The sequence below is a fragment of the Neoarius graeffei genome, chromosome 1, assembly GCF_027579695.1.
Source record: "Neoarius graeffei isolate fNeoGra1 chromosome 1, fNeoGra1.pri, whole genome shotgun sequence".
NCBI lineage: Eukaryota > Metazoa > Chordata > Actinopteri > Siluriformes > Ariidae > Neoarius > Neoarius graeffei.
The window spans coordinates 101,907,557-101,928,344 of NC_083569.1; the positions used below are offsets into that span (position 1 = coordinate 101,907,557).

General features: G+C 42.0%; 1 protein-coding gene across 1 annotated transcript in view; it reads right to left on the reverse strand.

Annotated features, from left to right (window-relative positions):
- Positions 1–2,750: 2,750 nt before the first annotated feature.
- The window catches only part of LOC132878816 (cadherin-2-like), a 246,737-nt gene continuing 228,699 nt past the window's right edge, over positions 2,751–20,788 (reverse strand). Inside the window, exons 14-16 of the mRNA XM_060913690.1 lie at positions 20,223–20,362; positions 15,998–16,162; positions 2,751–4,442 (exon numbers count right to left, since the gene is read on the reverse strand). Coding sequence (XP_060769673.1) covers positions 4,236–4,442; positions 15,998–16,162; positions 20,223–20,362 — 512 coding nt within the window. The 3' untranslated portion in view covers positions 2,751–4,235. The remainder of the gene's footprint in view (positions 4,443–15,997; positions 16,163–20,222; positions 20,363–20,788) is intronic.

A 20,788-nucleotide genomic window follows, 5' to 3' on the forward strand; every position in this document is an offset into this window, starting at 1 on the left:
ATGTGATTGGTTGGAATGTGCTGATTGTTCATTTTTCTAGAAGAGCAGCTCAGATCTGGAAATAGTTCTAGCCAGGCTTGTAGTACTCGAGTCTGACTTGTGCCCTAATTTTAAGGACTCGTGACTTGACTTGGACTTGAGCACTGATGATTCAGACTTGGACTCAGACTTGTGCATTAACTTTATTCCAACTCGTAAATTGGAGATGAGGACTTTTTTATTTTATTTTTTGTAACAGGGCGGCACGGTGGCTTAGTGGTTAGCGCTGTCGCCTCACAGCAAGAAGTTCCGGGTTCGAGCCCCTTGGCCAATGAGGGCCTTTCTGTGCGGAGTTTGCATGTTTTCCCCGTGGGTTTCCTTCGGGTGCTCTGGTTTCCCCCACAGTCCAAAGACATGCAGGTTAGGCTAATTGGTGACTCTAAATTGACTGTGAGTGTGAATGGTTGTCTGTGTCTATGTGTCAGCCCTGTGATGACCTGGTGACTTGTCCAGGGTGTACCCCGCCTCTCGCCCGTAGTCAGCTGGGATAGGCTCCAGCTTGCCTGCGACCCTGTAGAATAGGATAAAGTGGCTAGAGATAATGAGATGAGATATTTATATCTACATTAATTTTTTACTAATTTTGTGCAAGAGAATGCATATTCACCTGTTCAAACGTCATGTTCAGGAACAAACTAACGTTAATGGCACTAAAATGCCTGGAGAGAAGCCCCTAGGATTGTCTGCTTTGCTTATACAAACTTCTTGTGCAGTAGGAAAAAATGCACTGCTATGTGTTCCGTATGTAGAATAACTATCAAGGAGATGACGAGGACAACCTCGAACTTCAATTGTCATTTGGCAAGACTCCACCCAGAGAAGGAAGTGACATGTTATGTTCATTGCACTGTTGATAGCGGAGCTTGCTTGCTGACCGATGAACTAGCTAGTGTTAACCCTCTCTCTTGTTATGTGCCCTGTTGATAGTGGGCAGGGCTTGCTGAGTGAGGAACAAGCTTTTTATCTGTAGCCCGTTAACTAAAATGGAGCAGTCAAGCAGTAACGTTAGTCCAACACAGTAGCAGAGATGGATTCACATAAAGGCAGCAACAGCCACTGTCAAATGGTGCGGTTGGAGTCTTGTTCTCGGCGGCATGGTGGTGTAGTGGTTAGTACTGTTGCCTCACAGCAAGAAGGTCCTGGGTTTGAGCCCAGTGGCTGACAGGGGCCTTTCTGTGTGGAGTTTGCATGCTCTGTCTGGGTGGGTGTTTTTTTCCCACAGTCCAAAACATGCAGGTTAGGCTAATTGGTGGCTCTAAATTGACCGTGAGAATAAATGGTTGTTTGTCTCTATGTGCCAGCCCTGTGATGACCTGGCGACTTGTCCAGGGTGTACCCTGCCTCTCGCCTATAGTCAGCTGGGATAGGCTCCAGCTTGTCTGTGACCCTGCACAGGGTAAGTGGCTACAGATGATGGATGAAGTCTTGTTCTTGGACTCGACTTGGATCAGTAGTGGACTTGACTTGAAATTTTCTTTAATGACTTTGACTTGACTCGGACTTGAACACTGGGGACTCGAGACTGGACTCAGACTTGATGTTTAGTGACTTGACTACAACACTGATTCTAGCCTGTAATTACCTCACCCACGACGGAGTAAGTTGGGCGAGGTATTGTAATCACTGCAGTTTGTTTGTGTGTTTGTCTGTTAACAATCTAGCATCTAGATGGTTGCATGGATTGACTTCAAATTTTCAGGATAGCTGGGCAATGGTCTGTAGATTACCTGATTAAATTTTGGGCATAATCAGGTCAAGGTGAAGGTCAGGGTCATCAGCATGGTGGTGTAGTGGTTAGCACTGTTGCCTCACAGCAAGAAAGTTCTGGGTTCGAGCCCAGTAGCCGATGGGGGCTTTTCTGTGTGGAGTTTGCATGTTCTCCCCGTGTCTGTGTGGGTTTCCTCCAGGTGCTCCGGTTTCCCCCACAGTCCAAAGATATACAATTTGGTTAACGTGGGATGGCCTTGGGCTGAAGTGCCCTTGAGCAAGGTACCTAACCCCTAACTGCTCCCCGGGCACTGTAGTATAGCTGCCCAGTGCTCTGGGTGTGTGTGTTCACTGCTTCAGATGGGTTAAATGCAGAGGATGAATCTCACTGTGCTTGAGTGTGCATGTGACAAATAAATGTTTCTTTCTTTCTTTTTCCTTTCTTTCAGTCATAATAACATATTTTCCATTATAACTCAAAAATGGTTGCTTATAGACAGATGTTTACTATTATGAGCATATAGGAACTCCCATATGGCCTTTCATTTGGCACCATGACCTTTGACCTTGAGTGACCTTGAAAGGCCAAACTCAAGGTCATGGATTTTCATTGGACTACAACCTGACAGTTGATGATTAAGAAATATTACCATTATCAACATATAGGTATAAAATAAGTGCTGCTGGGCGAGGTTTGTTTTGCCTGGCAACACTTGTTCAAATAACGAGTTTATATTAAAAGTTTTCTTAAGCCTTTATGGAAGGACTCTCCAGTGTTAGAGCTTTGCATTCATTCATTAATGGGGAAGCCATGGCCTAATGGCTAGAGAAGCAGCTTTGGGACCAAAAGGTTGCTGGTTTGATTCCCTGGACCAGTAGAAATGGCTGAAGTGCCCTTAAGCAAGACTGCTCTGGCTATGTTGGACATCACTCTGGATAAGAGCATTGGCTAAAAGCTATTAATGTTGTGCAAAGCAGAAAACACATGAATGACCAAAACAGCATTTAGCTCCAAAATTAGCCTTTTTATTCAGGTGTTTGGGTTGAATAATTGGAATTCCAGTACATAAGATTATCCACAAAGCATGTGTCGGAAACCTTAACCACTCTTAAAGCTGATTTGATCATTAAAACCAGCAACAAACACCCCCTCTTTCCCTTTCCCCATTCCCAAACTCTTCCCCAACCTCACCATCACCTTCATCCCTTTTTGGTACAAATTCAACACTTGTGCTGATAATGTTACTCATTTTGTCCTGTTTTTGATTCTTTTTTTTTTTTAATGGAGTAACTTTCTTTACTGTTTATTATTTTTTTGTCTCTTTATTTTTTTTCTTACAAAAAAAAAACTCGTACCTTCCACATATCTTGCATCAGCTGAAACTGTTTTAAGCACTCCGTACATAAATTTCGGAACGAGGTCCTTTTTTTAACCATAGTTGTGAAAAGATAAAAACATGCAAAAAAAAAAAAGTCATAGTCCAATTTGCGTTTTTTTTTTCTTTTTACATTTACAAGATTGAAACCGGGTTTGCACTTCTTCTTTATCGACTACATCAAACGTAAAAGAGTAAAAGAAAAAAATAAAAGAAATATGTACACAAATTTTTACAGTAGAGTAAAAACTGAGGGCATCAGATGGCGGCTAAGGCAAATGAAGTGTACATGAATGAGAGCAGAAAGGAAACGACTGCTGCTGTGTATTTTTTTCTCATTTTTTTCTTTTTTTGTAAAATGTAATACCACTTCAGAAAGAAAAGTAAAACTTTTTTCTTGAAGATTCCCTTCATCTGCAACCATCTGCATACATAACATTCAACTTTAAATGGGAAAAAAAAAGACGTTTTACTGTACTGTACACTGATCCTGTCAATCATTTTGTTCTCATTAAGGTCAATGAAGGAACCTTCATTTTTTATCTCTTTATAAATTTGTTAAATAACTCTCCTTTGTAGATGGTAACCAGGAAGAAAAAAAAATCATGAAGCAGATCAGAAATTACCACTTTTGTCTTGAAATCACTCCAAATGTCAGTCCCATTAAAGCCTTGAACATACTACAAACTAATCCTTCAGATTCAAAAAAGAAAAAAAAAATTGTACAAAAAGGCACGTTAAATCCCAGTGCTTCTGTACTGTAAAATTCAAGTCAGTGTAACTGAGCGTTTATCGTAGCCTACAATCCAAAAACAGTGCCATCATCTCGTCATCTCTTCCCAGTCTCCCCCTCCGCTCATCTCCAGATCATCTTCATTGCCAAAAGCCTTCAACGAGCATAAATCTGCCTACACTACAATACTGAGCCTAGGATTTTGTTTACTTTGTTGATTTTTTTTCATAATACATTTTAGGGTTTTTTTCTGCTTAAATCCGTCTGTTCTCGGGGGGAAATCGGTTGACAGAAGCTGTCCTCGTCCTTCAGTCAGAATGGGGGTGGGGGTAGAGAAAAGCCAGGCATGTGTGTGTTATCTCCGTCGGTTTCGCTCCGTCTCACTCGTCCGATCCTCCGTACATGTCGGCGAGTTTGCGGAATCTCGGTCCCCAGTCGTTGAGGTAATCGTAGTCCTGGTCTCCGCCACTGCTGGACGAGCTGATGGAGCTGAGCGAGCCGGCTGTTGAGCCGCTGCCCTCGTAGTCGAACACCAGCAGAGAGTCATACGGTGGGGCTGTCGGGTCGCCGTCGGCCGCTTTCAGACCCTGTAAAAAACAACATTTTGAAAAAAAATAACAGCAATAACAACTTTAACCCAAGACAAAAATTTTCATACAAAAAATGCATCTGTTCATTTCTACTTGTGATTTTTTTCATCTTTGGTCCGTTGGGTAAATTCTCTTCGGAACATTAATAAACAGCAAACAAAGCTAGGCTGAAAAAGTGTACACTTTTAGCAAAAAAGAGAAAAACAAACAGCTTGGCATGAAGAAACCTTAAAAAAACTGTATGAAAGAAAAGCATACAGTAAATTTTATATACAGTGTCTTGCAAAAGTATTCATCCCCCTTGGTGTTTGTCCTGTTTTGTTGCATTACTTCTCCACAACTTTGACCTGTTTGGAGTCTCCTTAGTTTTCATGTCACTTGCTTAGTAGTGTTACAGAGTCAGGGTCCTTCCAGAACAGGTTGATTTATACAGACATCATGTGACAGATCATGTGACACTTTGCACACAGGTGGATCTTAATCAACTAATTATGTGACTTACGAAGTGAATTAGCTGGACCAGCTCTTATTTAGGGGTTTCATATGAAAGGGGGTGAATACTTATGCACACTCCAGATTTATGTTTTTTTTTCTATCTTAATTATTGTTTATGTCACAATAATAATAATAATAATAACAATAATAAAGGCACCTTTAAAGTTGCAGGCATGTTGTGTAAATCAAATGGTGCTAATCCCCAAAAATCCATTTTAATTCCAGCTTGTAATGCGACAAAACAGGACAAACACCAAGGGGGGATGAATACTTTTGCAAGACATTGCATGTGTTACATTAATAAGACCTTTGTCATTATTCAGCTTGTCTATGGCCATCACTAGATGAATTAACAGCTTTAAGATATTCTTAAAGTATCCTAAAAGTTTACGAAATGCTAAATTTCAGTGTATTTACTTATAAGTGACTTTCCGTAACTTCTTAAACATAACGAAATGCTGTTAAAAAGAACCTCTAAGATGTCACTTAAAGATCCTAAATTTAACATGGAAATGTACTTAAAATGTATCACTACTACTTTTAAGAATACCAGTAAAGGGTCTTAAAGTTACTAGTATATTTAATGAATTTAAAAAGTTCAGTTAAGGTACTTAAATTTACTACTATATTTAAGAGCTGGTCTTAAAAGTAACTTAAATCCACTACTAAATACTTAAAGGTTCCTTTAAGGTTTAGATTAAATGCAATTAAATTTACATTTTCAGAGTGAGGGTGGCACGGTGGTGTAGTGGTTAGCGCTGTCGCCTCACAGCAAGAAGGTCCGGGTTCGAGCCCCGTAGCTGGCGAGGGTCTTTCTGTGCGGAGTTTGCATGTTGTCCGCGTGGGTTTCCTCCGGGTGCTCCGGTTTCCCCCAAAGACATGCAGGTTAGGTTAACTGGTGATTCTAAATTGAGTGTGAATGGTTGTCTATGTGTTGGCCCTGTGATGACCTGCCGACTTGTCCAGGGTGTACCCTGCCTTTCGCCCGTAGTCAGCTGGGATAGGCTCCAGCTTGCCTGCGACCCTGTAGAACAGGATAAAGTGGCTAGAGATAATGAGATGTTTTTCAGAGTGCACAAACTGTACATTAATGCAATATAGAGTACATAATTATGCCACAGTGCTGTTAAATTCTCCACTCTGATTGGTCAGAAGGTGTTGCAACAACTGACGGGGGACTTGTTTAGTGGCTACTCAACACAAACAGATTAAAACAAGTCTCCAGGGTCTGAACTTTGGAACAGGTGAAGCTGAAACTTTAAGGCCCTAGTTACACTACAGCTCGTGATGGGTTTGCAAATACTTGGTGATAAAAAATTGGTAGCATCGTCACCGATCGTACGAAGCACGGCAAATGTTCTGAGTTATTTTTTGGTGTCTCTGCCTCGTGACTGGCCAAAAACATCGCAGAAAATTTGAATGCATGCATTGAAATTTGTTGGCAATGTTTTCGTTGGCAAACTAAGCAGCGAATACTCGCAGATGGGTTTGAGAATACTTTCGGAAGCTCAGGGAACCTTCGTTCCTTGAGCATCTTGAGATATATTTGTCTTGAATTCATGTCCCCGATGCTTGCAGGAGCCATCAACACAGCGGCTAGGCATAGCCTAGCCTTCACCGAGACTTAAAAAGCACATTTACATTCGGGGATCCTTCAAAGTGCATTGTGTGCGCGCTTGGGACCCAGTCATTAGGGGAAACACCTGATACTGATTTGAGCACAATCAGCACACACATATACATAAGGACGCTGTTTTCACAGAGACTTTGTGAAGTATTCTGTCAGACATGCAGCGGTAGACGGATATAAGTGCAGGAAGAGTGTTTATTAGCAGGCGCGATATTTACAAAAACAAAACATGAGGCAAGGTCAGAGGAACAAAACACAAACAAAACCTAAAGCAAAACAGAAAACAGAGTCATAAACATGACTAGAAACAAACGTGACAATGATCACGATAATACTTCGCAAAGCCTCTGTGAAAACAGCGTCCTTATATGCGCATGCTGATTGCGCTCAAATCAGCATCAGGTGTTTCCTATAATGACTGGGTCCCAAGAGCGCACACAATGCACTCCGTGAGCGAGCATAGCCGCTCAAGCTGCGCCAGGCTGAAGTGCATGAAGGCGTGACAGTCAAGTGTTCACCTGCTATGTGACCACAACTTTTAACTCATGTGTATATCACCATGCATTGTCACCTAAACACCTCATTTTATTGATAATCCATCGCAAAGCATTGCAACCTATAGTGTGACCGTAGCTTTAGGTTTTCCACCACTGGAAAGTCTTCAGCACAGAGAGCTTGGATTTTGTGCTTTAATGGTAACATGACAAGTTGCTTTATTTATTTATTTATTTAAAGTGCAACTATAAATGGATAAAACATACAATGTGACACTCACGCAAAAAAAAAGTAAATTGTAAACAGTGACAAATCACTATAGTGTAATAAAATGCGAAGACATTTTCTTCTACATTTCTCAGAATGCACTGCAGCCAGGAAGCCGGGAAGCATGAGAGGTTTTTTTTCTCGTTAATTTATGACTACTTAATCTTGGAATTTCTGACATTTTAATCTTGGAATTTCTGAGATTTTTTTCCATGCAAACTAATGAGTTTATAATCTTTGAGAATATCCGAGTTTGTTCTCCTAAATGTACAACTTTATTCTTGAAAATTAGAGGTTTTTTTTTTTCTCGGAATATTACCCCCTGCCTCAGCTCTGATGTTTTTATTATTATTATTATTATTATTATTATTATTATATACAACAGCCCTAACACACCATTGTATTTAAATAACTGTTAACTTTATAAATGTCTTAGATTTCACTTTAAGAGCTTCAGTACAGAATTTTTAATCATTGAGAATATCCGATTTTTTTTCCTCATAAATGTACAACTTTAATCTTGGAAATTGGAGGGTTTTGTTTCTCAGAATATTATGCCCTGCCTCAGCTCTGGGCTTTTTTTTTTTTAACTGACAACAGCTTTAACATGCTGTTGTATTTAAATAACTCTTAACTTCATAAATGTCTTAGATTTCACTTTAAGAGCTTCAGTAATCTATGTACATTCCTATTAGATGCACTTTTGGTGTAATGGATCTCAACCATAAGGAAGGGAGCAGGAAGTCATCGCTTCTCATTAAGCCCGAGTCATAAAAACTCCAGTCAAGACCCCAATTCCTGGAAAATTCCATTTAAATGTTAAATTTAGTGTGAGTATGAGTCACGTTTTGGTTAACGCTCTACACATACTGAGTTTTATTATGACTGGAGTGTCTGGAGTGTAACACTTGGCATGTGGGGAGGACAGGTCACGAGCAGGCCACGCTGTGTCCGTCCCCCGTCCCCCCTCCTTCCCCCCGCACCTTTCTGAGTTTGAAGAGATTAAGAGATTGAGTTTGAGTGCACACTACACACTACAATAAAGCGATAATCAGAAGCACCTCGTCTCAAGGGTGTAAACCCAAAGCCCAAGAGTACCACCGTTTACGGTTCCATGTTTACGGTTGGTATTTGCTTGAGAGGACAGGGTGTTAAATACAGGTCAGAAATGTCCCAAAGAATGTTTTTTTTTTTTTAAATTGGTGGTATTAACTGGAGCACAAAAGGGCATGAGGTCAGAATCGTGTATGCATCATTCTTCTTTTTAAAAGCAACACAATTAGAGTACATGCACTGACTTTAACCCTGCTTTTAACTACGTCGCTAGAAAAAGAAATAAAAAACATACAGCTTGACAAAGCGCTAGGAAATGTAATGTCGTGAGAGTACAGTTCATTCAAAGTTACAAGGCATCCTACTGTCTGGACACAGCACTTACAGTGGTATGCAAAAGTTTGGGCACCCCTGGTCAAAATTGCTGTTACTGTGAACAGTTAAGCAAGTTGAAGATGAAATGATCTCCAAAAGGCATAAAGTTAAAGATGATTCATTCCCTTTATATTTTAAGCAAAAATGATTTTTTATTTTCATCTTTTACATTTTCAAAATGACAAAAAAGGAAAAGGGCCCGAAGCAAAAGTTTGGGCACCCTGCATGGTTAGTACCTAGTAACACCCCCTTTGGCAAGCATCACAGCTTGTAAACACTTTTTGTAGTCAGCTAATAATCTTTCAGTTCTTACCTGGGGGATTTTCACACATTCATCCTTGCAAAAGGCTTCCAGTTCTACAAGTTTCTTGGGCTGTCTTGCATGCACTGCTCTTTTGAGATCTATCCATAGATTTTCAATGATGTTTAGGTCAGGGGACTGTGAGGGCCAGGGCAAAACCTTCAGCTTGTGCCTCTTGAGGTATTCCATTGTAGATTTTGAGGTGTGTTTTGGATCATCATCTTATTGTAGACCCATCCTCTTTTTAACTTCAACTTTTTTACAGATGGTGTGATGTTTGCTTCCAGAATTTGCTGGTATTTATTCGAATCCATGCTTCCCTCGACCAATGAAATGTGCCCTGTGCCACTGGCTGCAACACAACCCCAAAGCATGATTGACCAACACCCATGCTTCAGAGTTGGAGAGGTGTTCTTTTCCTGGAATTTGGCACCTTTTTTTCTCCAAACATACCTTTGCACATTGTGGCCAAAAAGTTTTATTTTGATTTCATCAGTCCACAGGACTTGTTTCCAAAATGCATCAGGCTTATTTAGATGTTCATTTGCAAACTTCAGACGCTGAATTTTGTGGCTAGGACGCAGGAAAGGTTTTCTTCTGATGACTCTCCCATGAAGGTCATATTTGTTCAGGTGTCACTGCATAGTAGAACAATGCACCACCACTTCAGGGTCTGCTAAATCTTTCTGAAGGTCTTTTGCAGTCAAACAGGGTTTTTTATTTGCCTTTCTAGCAATCCAACGGGCAGTTCTTTCAGAAAGTTTTCTTCATCTTCCAGACCTCACCTTGATCTCCACTGTTTCTGTTAACTGCCATTTCTTAATAACATTAGAATCTGAGGAAACAGCTACCTGAAAACACTTTGCTATGTTCTTGTAGCCTTCTCCTGCTTTGTGAGCATCAATTATATTATTATTTATTATTATGTGAGGGAGTTGCTTAGGGGAGCCCATAGCTGTTGATTTTAGGGACAAGTTTGAGGAGTCAGAGAATTTATACAGCTTTGAAATCTGCATCATCTGACCTTTCCTAACGAAGAATTTGAACAAGCCACAGCTCAATAAGCTAATTAAGGTCTGGAACCTTGGTAAAAGTTACCTGAGAACTCAAATGGATTGGGGTGCCCAAACTTTCGCATGGTGTTCCTTTTCTTGTTTCACTCTCCAATTGTGCAAAACAAAAATAATACACAAATCTTGCAGAAAATGCTGAAAAGAAATGTGTCGTCTTTACCTTTATGCCTTTTGGTGATCAGTTCATCTTCTGCTCACTTAACTATTCACAGTAACAGACAGTTTCAGTAAGGGTGCCCAAACTTTTGCATGCCACTGTATGTAGGATTAAAACATGATAACTAGTTAAAGCTACCCAACAACCGATCTAGCCAGGGTGCGTATTATTCAATGACCTTCAGAGGGTCCAGCTTTTATCCCAACAGTAACTCAACAGTTACTGTGAACTGGCCTAGTGGTTAGTGTGTCTGCCTCTTGACTGGGAGATCATGAGTTTTATTCATGGTTGGGTCATACCAAAGACCATCGTAAAAATGGTACCTACTGCCATCAGGTGAGGTGCTGCAATACAGATATGAGTGGGTAGCCAAACTCTCGTGGTTACCAGAGGACCAACCTCCCACTGTAACTCTAGCTAGAGGTATAGAAAAGGAGATCGATGCCACACCAATGCACCTTCAGGGCCTGGTTAGTGCTGGGATGGAAGACTACTTGGGAAGATCAGGTCCTGGCATGGGAGGGACTTTAACTCGATGGTTATAGAGACATTTAACTGATTTGAAATATGGTCTGACACTTATCTAGTCATTAGTTATAAACAATCGGCTCATGCGGGCACTATGGTGGATCAATCCTGTGACATTACGTGATGTGACCTCCAAAGCCTTTATACTGTCTCATTAGTTTGTTGTAAACAGGCCAATCCTGGAACTGTGAGAAAAAGCACAAACAGGCATCATGTCCGTGCTCCAGGAGTCTGCTCAGCTCATCTTAACTGACGTCCACTTTGCAGACTAATAGGTCGAGACATGAATCTTTCCCAGCATGTGGATTAATAATGATCTGAGGTGAACTGTGACCAGTGCAGGATCTAGCTACGGCCAGGAAAAAAAAAAGAAACTCCATACCAAGAGCATGGTCTGCTTTCAGCACAGAGATTAATCATTATACTGGATAAAGAAAGAAAGACTCCCTCTAAAAACTAACTGTGACCAAGAGCAGTATGTTCTTTCATCACTGAGTCTTTCAGTAACTCTTTTAGCATACAATTATGGCTAAATCAAACTGAATTTGTACCAAACAATCTCTAAGCTGTCACTTTTTTTTTTTTTTATTTGTAGAGCGAGCTAGAGCATGAAATGTGAGAAAAGCTATATAAATAAAACCTTCTCTTTTAATTTGTGAGCACTTGGTAGTGTAGTGGTTAGCACTGTTGCCTCACAGCAAGAAGGTTCTGGGTTCGCGGCCGGCGGGGGCCTTTCTGCGTGGAGTTTGCATGTTGTCTACGTGGGTTTCCTCCGGGTGCTCTGGTTTCCCCCACAGTCCAAAGACATGGTTTGGTTAATATGGGACGGCCTTGAGCGAGGCACCTAACTCCCAACTGCTCCCTGGGTGCTGTTAGCATGGCTGCCCACTGCTCTGGGTATGTGTGATTGCTCATGTGTGTGTTCACTGCTTCAGATGGGTTAAATGCAGAGAGGAATTTCACAAGTGTGTGATGAATAAAGTTGTGCTTTCTTTCTTTCTTATTAAAAAAAAAACCTTCACCACCATGTCAAGGTATTGCCAAGCACGAGGGAGCAAAGACTTTCTTTCTTTTTTTTTTGCTAAATATGATCAATTTTTGTTGCAGGGAAAAGCTGTTCTAGGCAGGATTGCAGTAAATCACATTTAAATAAGTATAGGACATTATCAAATATACATCGATCAGCCATAACATTAAAACCACTGACAGGTGAAGAAGTGAATAACATTGATTATCTCATTACAGTGGCACCTGCCAAGGGGTGGGATATATTAGGCAGCAAGAGAACAGTCAGTTCTTGAAGTTGATGTGCTGGAAGCAGGAAAAATGGGCAAGTGTAAGGATCTGAGTGACTTTCACAAGGGCCAAATTGTGATGGCTAGATGATTGGGTCTGAGCATCTCCAAAATGGCATATCTTGTAGGGTGTTCCTGGTATGCAATGGTTAGTACCTGCCAAAAGTGGTCCAAGGAAGGACAACCGGTGAACCAGCGACAGGGTCATGGGTGTCGAAGGCTCACTGATTTGCATATGATCCATTCATTCATTCATTCATTCATTATCTCTAGCCGCTTTATCCTTCTACAGGGTCGCAGGCAAGCTGGAGCCTATCCCAGCTGACTACGGGCGAAAGGCGGGGTACACCCTGGACAAGTTGCCAGGTCATCACAGGGCTGACACATAGACACAGACAACCATTCACACTCACACCTACAGTCAATTTAGAGTCACCAGTTAACCTAACCTGCATGTCTTTGGACTGTGGGGGAAACCGGAGCACCCGGAGGAAACCCACGCGGACACGGGGAGAACATGCAAACTCTATACAGAAAGGCCCTCGCCGGCCCTGGGGCTCGAACCCAGGACCTTCTTGCTGTGAGGCGACAGCGCTAACCACTACACCACCATGCCGCCCGCATATGATCCAATCCCACAAAAGAGCTACTGTAGCACAAACTGCTGAAAAAGTTAATGCTGGCTAAAACAGAAAGGTGTCAGCATAAACTTTTTCAGGAGTTTGTGTTACAGTAGCTCTTCTGTGGGATTGGGCCATATGGGCTTGCCTTTGTCCCCCATCTGAATCAATGAACCTTTGACACCCATGACCCTGTCACTGGTTCTGATGGCACTTGATATGGCCTCCTGCTGTTGTAGCCTTTCCACCTCAAGATTTGACCTGTTGTGAGATGCTTTTCTGCTCACCGTGTTTGTAAAGAGTGGTTATTTGAGTTACTATAGCTTTCCTATCGTCTCGAACCAGCTCAAGTCTGGTTATTCTCATACCTCTCTACCTCACTCTTCAATAAGGTGCTTCCATCAGGAGAACTGCCACTCTTTGGATTATATATATATATATATATATATATATATATATATATATATATATATATATATTGTTGTTTTTTGCGCCATTCTGTGTCAGCTCTAAAGACTTCTATCTTGTGCATAAAAATCCCAGGAGATCAGCAGTTTCTTGGTAACAACAATGAAGCCACTGAGATCACATTTCCCTCCATGTTTATAGGACAAAATAGCCAAAAAATATCCAAGTGTGGGGGAAAAAATCAACATAGGTAAGCAAAATGATGAAAAGTTGTGATTGCATAGCTATTCACGCTCATTAGTATTCATGCCCTAAATTAATTCTTGTCCATCCAGTCGCCATCTGAAATCACAAAATTGTGTGCCATTAAAATGTCAAAAGTGGAAAAGTTCAAGCAGGGTAAATTCTTATGCAAGGAATAAAACTGAACCTGACCATTCATCCTTTCATGCCAGGCCTCCGGATCGGGGAGGAGCAGTGGAATTAGAAGGGAGCCACCATGCTGGGCAGGTAATGAGAAAATCGCCAGCGAAACGTAGCAACTGGCGGACATTTCCCCCTTCATTCCTGCCTCGCCACAAGAGCCAGAGAGTTAGAGAGGGCGAGAGACATTCTCAAGCAAAGTGCTCTGCACTTCAAAGATGAAGGATAAGATAAATAAGCTCCCATATATCAAGCCAAGGCCATATCTACCAGCTGGGTGAAGGGAGGGAGAAAATGAAACAAATTGTCCCTGCAGGGCCTTGGGAGAGACTTTCTTTAAATAAAACAGCAAAGTGGATTTGTTCTTTCGGTTGTAAAGACAGAAAGATGTGAACAACATGGCAGAAACTGAAATGAGCACCACTGACTCGGAGACACTCTCTTGAAAGACGTACTAAAAGATGTCCTTGTTGCCTTAAAACTTTTTTTTTAAAGAAAGAAAAAGCAGGATAGACAAGAGAGAGTGGCTGGTTCCACTCTGCAAAATTCTTGGTAGTAAAAAGAAAAGAGGAAGAAGGCCAGTAAAACAAGGCAAGTGTGGAAAAAGTAAACCGTGTCTCTGCACTAGTCGTAAAAACAGAGAGGGGTGTATAAATACGATCTACTCCCATAATGCTGGGCTTCCGATATTCTTGTAAAACAGAATGAGCTTCAATTCTTTCAGGAAGACAAGACAGAAAGTCAAGCCGGCTTTACACTGTGCAAGTTTTGTTCAAGCTTAATGTTCCTGTCATCATAAAAGAATACTTTGGTCATGAGTTGAGATCAGGGGTTTTTCTAGGCTTCTTCACAAATCATGGTTGGTCATTTGCAAAATCAGTCAAATGGCCTGCTTAAGTAAACCTAGGCAGTTCTTGACCACTTTCAAAAAAAAAAAAAAAAGTCAAAGTCTTTCCTGTGCCAGGACCTGGTCTTCCTGGGCAGTCTCCCATCCCAGTACTAACCAGGCCTTTAAGGTGGTGCCAATCTCCGCTTCTATAGCCCTCGGCTTCTCACCTATACAGCTAGGGTTACAGTGGGTGCTAGTCCTCTGGTAACCACAAGAGTTTGACTCCCCATTTGCATCTACATTGCAGTGTGCCTTGCCAGATGGCAATCGATACCATTTTTATGATGGTCTTTGGTATGACCCGACCGCAAGTAGAACTCGCAATCTCCAGATCAAGAGACAGACATGCTAACCACCAGGCCAGCTCACAGTCTTGACCACTTTGGGTTTGGAAAAATAACAAACAAGACCAATTGATGAAATTAGTCTCGTTAGAAGGCTAGCACCAAGACTCATCAAGCTGGCATCTTTTCCCCAGGGTAGCTGAACACACTCTGACAAAAGTGCTATCTATCTGCCCTCTTCCACATACATGGGCTCAAGATTCATGCCTATGATTGGCTAGAAGCCATCCTTCCCATCCAGAGAGCACGGCCCAGTTTTCTCTCTTGGACACCTCGTCATGGATGGCTATGATGATGCCATCAATCAGTAGTATTAGAATGCTAACATAATTCCCTGTTTATGGTATCACATGATATTTGTGCCTCAGATCCCTGGCTCACATTATATTTCCAAGTAAGAAGCACCCATGATCTGAACATTGCATCCCCTAGCCAGGATTTGTAGTTCTTCATGGGCAATAATGACTCTTTCTGTGGCTCTGAGCTGCGATTTTCTGGTTTTCTGTTTTCTCATTTTTAGTCCAAGGCATGTGTTTTGCCATTTCCTAGTTCTGACCCCTGCCCACTTGTTTTTTTTTTTTTAGAGTGTGAGTACAGATTGGCTCACACTCAGTTCCCTGCTATGAACCTCAACTATGATTCTTGGAAAAAATACTAAATAGAGACTGCAATTACAGCTAAGTGCCTATGGCTTCTGAGTGTTGAGTGACTCGATGTGGAAGAAAAGGAAACCTCGGAATGATTGTGGTGAGAATCTGTAAGTCATCAGTGTATCATTAAAAACCCATCTGCGATATTACCTGAGAATGTGACCGGGTTTGTGTTTGTGTGTGTGTGTGTAAGGGAGGTTTCGTTAGAAGGCTAGCACCAAGACTCGTGAAGCTGGCATCTTTTTCAAACTGCTGTTCACACACAGGGCAGCTGAATACGCTCTGATGAAAGTGCTATCTATCTGCCCTTTTCTGCATACATGAGCTCAAGAATGCCCATGATTGGCTAGATGCCATCCCTCCCATACAGATTTGGAAATTAGTACATTAAGGGTGGTGGTGGGGGGGGGGGGGGGTGTCATAGTTTTAGATCTTGATAGGGCACCACATGTCCCCACAAGGATAGGAATTTCTGACCTTGTGAGGACATCTGACTAAAAGAGCCCAAATGGTTCATTTTGGTTACTGAGAAAAAGAAATGTGTGTTACCTCATTGATGAAGTCTCCGATATCTCCAGGGTGTGGAGCAGCCGATCTGACTGGGTACTGAGGTTCTGGGTGCAGTGGTCTCTCATCCAATCTACGGATCCCGACGGGCTTCACACACTCCGGATCCATAGTGTCTGGCTGCTGCAGCTGACTCAGATCATAATCCTGCACACACATACAGTACATACTCATAATTAGCTTCTCGAGGCTAATTGTGCTTCAGGCCCAAAGCTCCAGCTCCCCATAAACTCACTGTAATCCCATTAACATTGCCATGGTGATATGATTAGACCAGCTCTGGGTTCTGCTGAGGACCCAGGCACCGTGGGATAGCACAGAACTGGAGCAGCAGGCTTTTCAGTGACTCAGCATGGTTTTAACAAGCGGACCTCAAGTGAATTAATCCTGTTAAAATTCATGAGGCCTTTCTCTTAAAAATAAATAAATAAATAAATAAATATGTAGAGTTGGTGCTCAAGTCCACACTCAGACACACACAGTATGTTAAGGTTGTACCTGTACTGTATACATGAAACACCATTTTATTACAAGCACTTTTCTACACTTCCATTTCATGTCCTCACTTGGTTCATCCCAACCCTGTGACCCCTCATACTCTGTTCTTTGTTATGGATTTGATCTCTCAGCTTGGCTTGAGCTACACACACCTACTCACAAATCTAATGCATTAACTCCCACCTCCATGTTCCTGCACCAGCCAGCACTGGATTAGGAGCTAAGCTGCTGTGTATGTCAGATATCTGAGATACAGGGTGTTCATCGTACTTCATTTTTACACACAGTTCCAGCTTAGGAATTGTGCTTAGTTATAATCCACCAGCTATTTATCCACACATCTAGCTAACCCTCCATCCATTCATTAATCCAACCAGCCATTCATCTATCAAGCCAACGCTCCATCTATCTACATACAGTGAAACCCTCCAACCATCTGTTTACCTATTCATCCATCCATCTATCCATCCAACACAAATCTGGAATTCATCCATGCTTTCTACCAGGCATCAGTCCAACCACCAATTCAACCATTCATCATACCATCCAACACAGCATCCAACGAAACATCTGTCTGTTTAACCATCCATCTGTCCATCCATTCAATTACCTTTCAGTCCATCCATCCATCCATCCATCCATCCATCCATCCATCCATCCATTCAACCAACCAACCAACCAACCATCATGAAATCTATGTATCTGTCCATCCATCATGACATGTATCCATCATGACATGTATCCATCAATCCAACCAACCATCCATCCAACTATCCTGACATCTATGTATCTGTCCATCCATCATGACATGTATCCATCCATCCATCAATCCAACCAACCAACCATCCATCCAACTATCCTGACATCTATATGTCTGTCCATCCATCATGACAAGTATCATCCATCCATCCATCCATCCATCCATCCATCCATCCATCCATCCATCCATCCATCCAAGCAACCAACCATCCTGACATCTATGTATCCATCCATCCATCTGCCCATCCAACCAACCATCCATCCATCCATCCATCCATCCATCCATCCATCCATCCATCCATCCAACTATCCTGACATCTATGTATCTGTCCATCCATCATGACATGTATCCATCGCTCCACCCATCCAACCAACCATCCTGACATCTATGCATCCATCCCTCCACCCATCCAACGAACCATCCATCCATCCATCCATCTTGACATCTATGTATCCATCCATCCATCCATCCATCCATCCATCCATCCATCCATCCATCCATCTTGACATCTATGTATCTGTCCATCCATCATGACATGTATCCATCGCTCCACCCATCCAACCAACCATCCTGACATCTATGCATCCATCCATCCACCCATCCAACCAACCATCTTGACGTCTATGTATCTGTCCATCCATCATGACATGTATCCATCCATCCATTCAAGCAACCAACCATCCTGACATCTATGCATCCATCCCTCCACCCATCCAACCAACCATCCTGACATCTATGTATCCATCCATCCATCCATCCATCCACCCATCTTGACATCCATCCATCCATCCATCCAACTATCCTGACATCTATGTATCTGTCCATCCATCATGACATGTATCCATCGCTCCACCCATCCAACCAACCATCCTGACATCTATGCATCCATCCAGCCACCCATCCAACCAACCATCTTGACATCTATGTATCTGTCCATCCATCATGACATGTATCCATCCATCCATTCAAGCAACCAACCATCCTGACATCTATGCATCCATCCCTCCACCCATCCAACCAACCATCCATCCATCCATCCATCCATCCATCCATCCATCCATCCATCCATCCATCCATCCATCCATCCATCCAACTATCCTGACATCTATGTATCTGTCCATCCATCCAATTATCCTGACATCTATGTATCTGTCCATCCATCATGACATCCATCCATCCATCCATCCATCCATCCATCCATCCATCCATCCATCCATCCATCCATCCAAGCAACCAACCATCCTGACATCCATGTATCCATCCATCCATCTGCCCATCCAACCAGCCATCTTGACATCTACAGTACGTATCTGTCCATCCATCATGGCATGTATCCATCCATCCATCCATCCATCCATCCATCCATCCATCCATCCATCCATCCATCCATGTATCCATCTATTCATCTGCCCATCCAACCAACCATCTTGACATCTATGTATCTGTCCATCCATTATGGCATGTATCCATCCAGCCATCCATCCATCCATCCATCACAGCATCTCTCCATCTCTCCACCCATACAACCAACCAACCAACCATCCTGACATCTATGTATCTGTAGCCATACATCTACTCAACCAGCTATTTCTGGCTATTTCTCCATCCATCCATCCATCCATCCATCCATCCATCCAACCAACCAACCAACCAACCAACCAACCAACCAACCAACCAACCAACCATCTTGACATCTAGGTATCTGTCCATCCATCATGACATGCATCCATCCATCCATTCAAGCAACCAACCATCCTGACATCTATGTATCCATCCATCCATCCATCCATCCATCCATCCACCCATCTTGACATCTATGTATCTGTCCATCCATCCATCCATCTTGACATCTATGTATCTGTCCATCCATCATGACATCCATCCATCCATCCATCCATCCAAGCAACCAACCATCCTGACATCTATGTATCCATCCATCCATCTGCCCATCCAACCAACCATCTTGACATCCATCCATCCATCCATCCATCCATCCATCCATCCATCACAGCATCTCTCTGTCCCTCCACCCACACAACCAACCAACCTGACATCTATGTATCTGTATCCATACATCTACTCAACCAGCTATTTCCGGCTATTTCTCTATCCTTCCATCCATCCAACTATAACCCAGCATCCACTCATCCTTTCAACCACCCATTCAATTCGCCCATCCTTACATTCCTCTAACCACTCATTCATCCATACATGGATGGATACAAGTCATGATGGATGGACAGATACATAGATGTCAAGATGATCGGACATGTGTCAATCTATCCATCTATCCATCCAGCCATCTATCCATCCATCCATCACCCATTATAAAATCACTGTCACTGTGGCTTTATAATGATTTATTTCGGTATTTATTTTAAACGTGCTGCATGTTCAGAACCAATCAATCTCCTAAAACCTTTTTATCAACTTCAACACTTCTCTTCTCAGCACAACAGCAAGAAGGGAGAGTGAGGGAGAGGGAAAAAGACAGGGAGATGTAATGCACTGCTGTCTCTGACAGCCACTGCAAATGTTCTTATTTCTTTAGTTTCATTCTTCCTCTGCTTTTCCTCCAGCACACAAATACACACCAACACAAACACCAACTCTCTCACACACACACACACACACACACACACACACACACACACACACACACACACACACACACCTTCCTGCACTACAAGTTTCTCTCCATATCTCAGAAAATGTATAATCACTAAATTCTTTCAAACAGTAGGACATCTTTTAGTGCTTGCCACTGCTTGCTCCTAAAATCACTCACTGCATCTGGAGTGTATATGTAGAGGAAAAGCAAAATTTGTACCACATTTACTGTGTGTGTGTGTGTTCCACAGTGAACAATGCTCAGATCTAAGTTTGTTGTTGAAAAAACATGAAAAGGATCGATTGGTTATTTGGTTGAGTGAGTGAGTGCATGAGTACCTGGTCCTCCTCTCCACCTCCTTCCTCATCGTATTTAAGGATGTTGTCTCGGACGTCATCCTCAGGGTCAATAAGCAGCTGTTTGGCCTGACGCTCTTTATCCTTCCTCTTCATCCACATCACAAACAACAGGACCAGGACTAGAGAGAGAGAGAGAGAGAGAGAGAGAAATAAAGGCCAAACCAAACAGCACGGCTTCATCTCAAGCTTTAGTATTATAATAATATCAGTGTTCAGATTCGCATAAACACTGCGCTCTTGGCATTCGGTGTTTACATTCAGCTTAATGCCAAGTAAACAAGTAAAAGCCTCAAACACAGCAGAGAGAAAACATTGGATTCCACAGTTCACTGTTATGTATTGTTTTGTTTCATGAACAGAAATGATAAATATTTTTTAATGGGTTTGTTCCAAAAGGTACTGCAATTTTAATTACATTATTATTGTCTGATTATTATTGTCTCATTTGAAATACTTATTAACAAATGTGTCATGCATTTATTCCATTATAATTAATGGAACGTTTTGTTTTCGGTGTTTTTTTTTTTTTTAGGGGAAAAAGACAA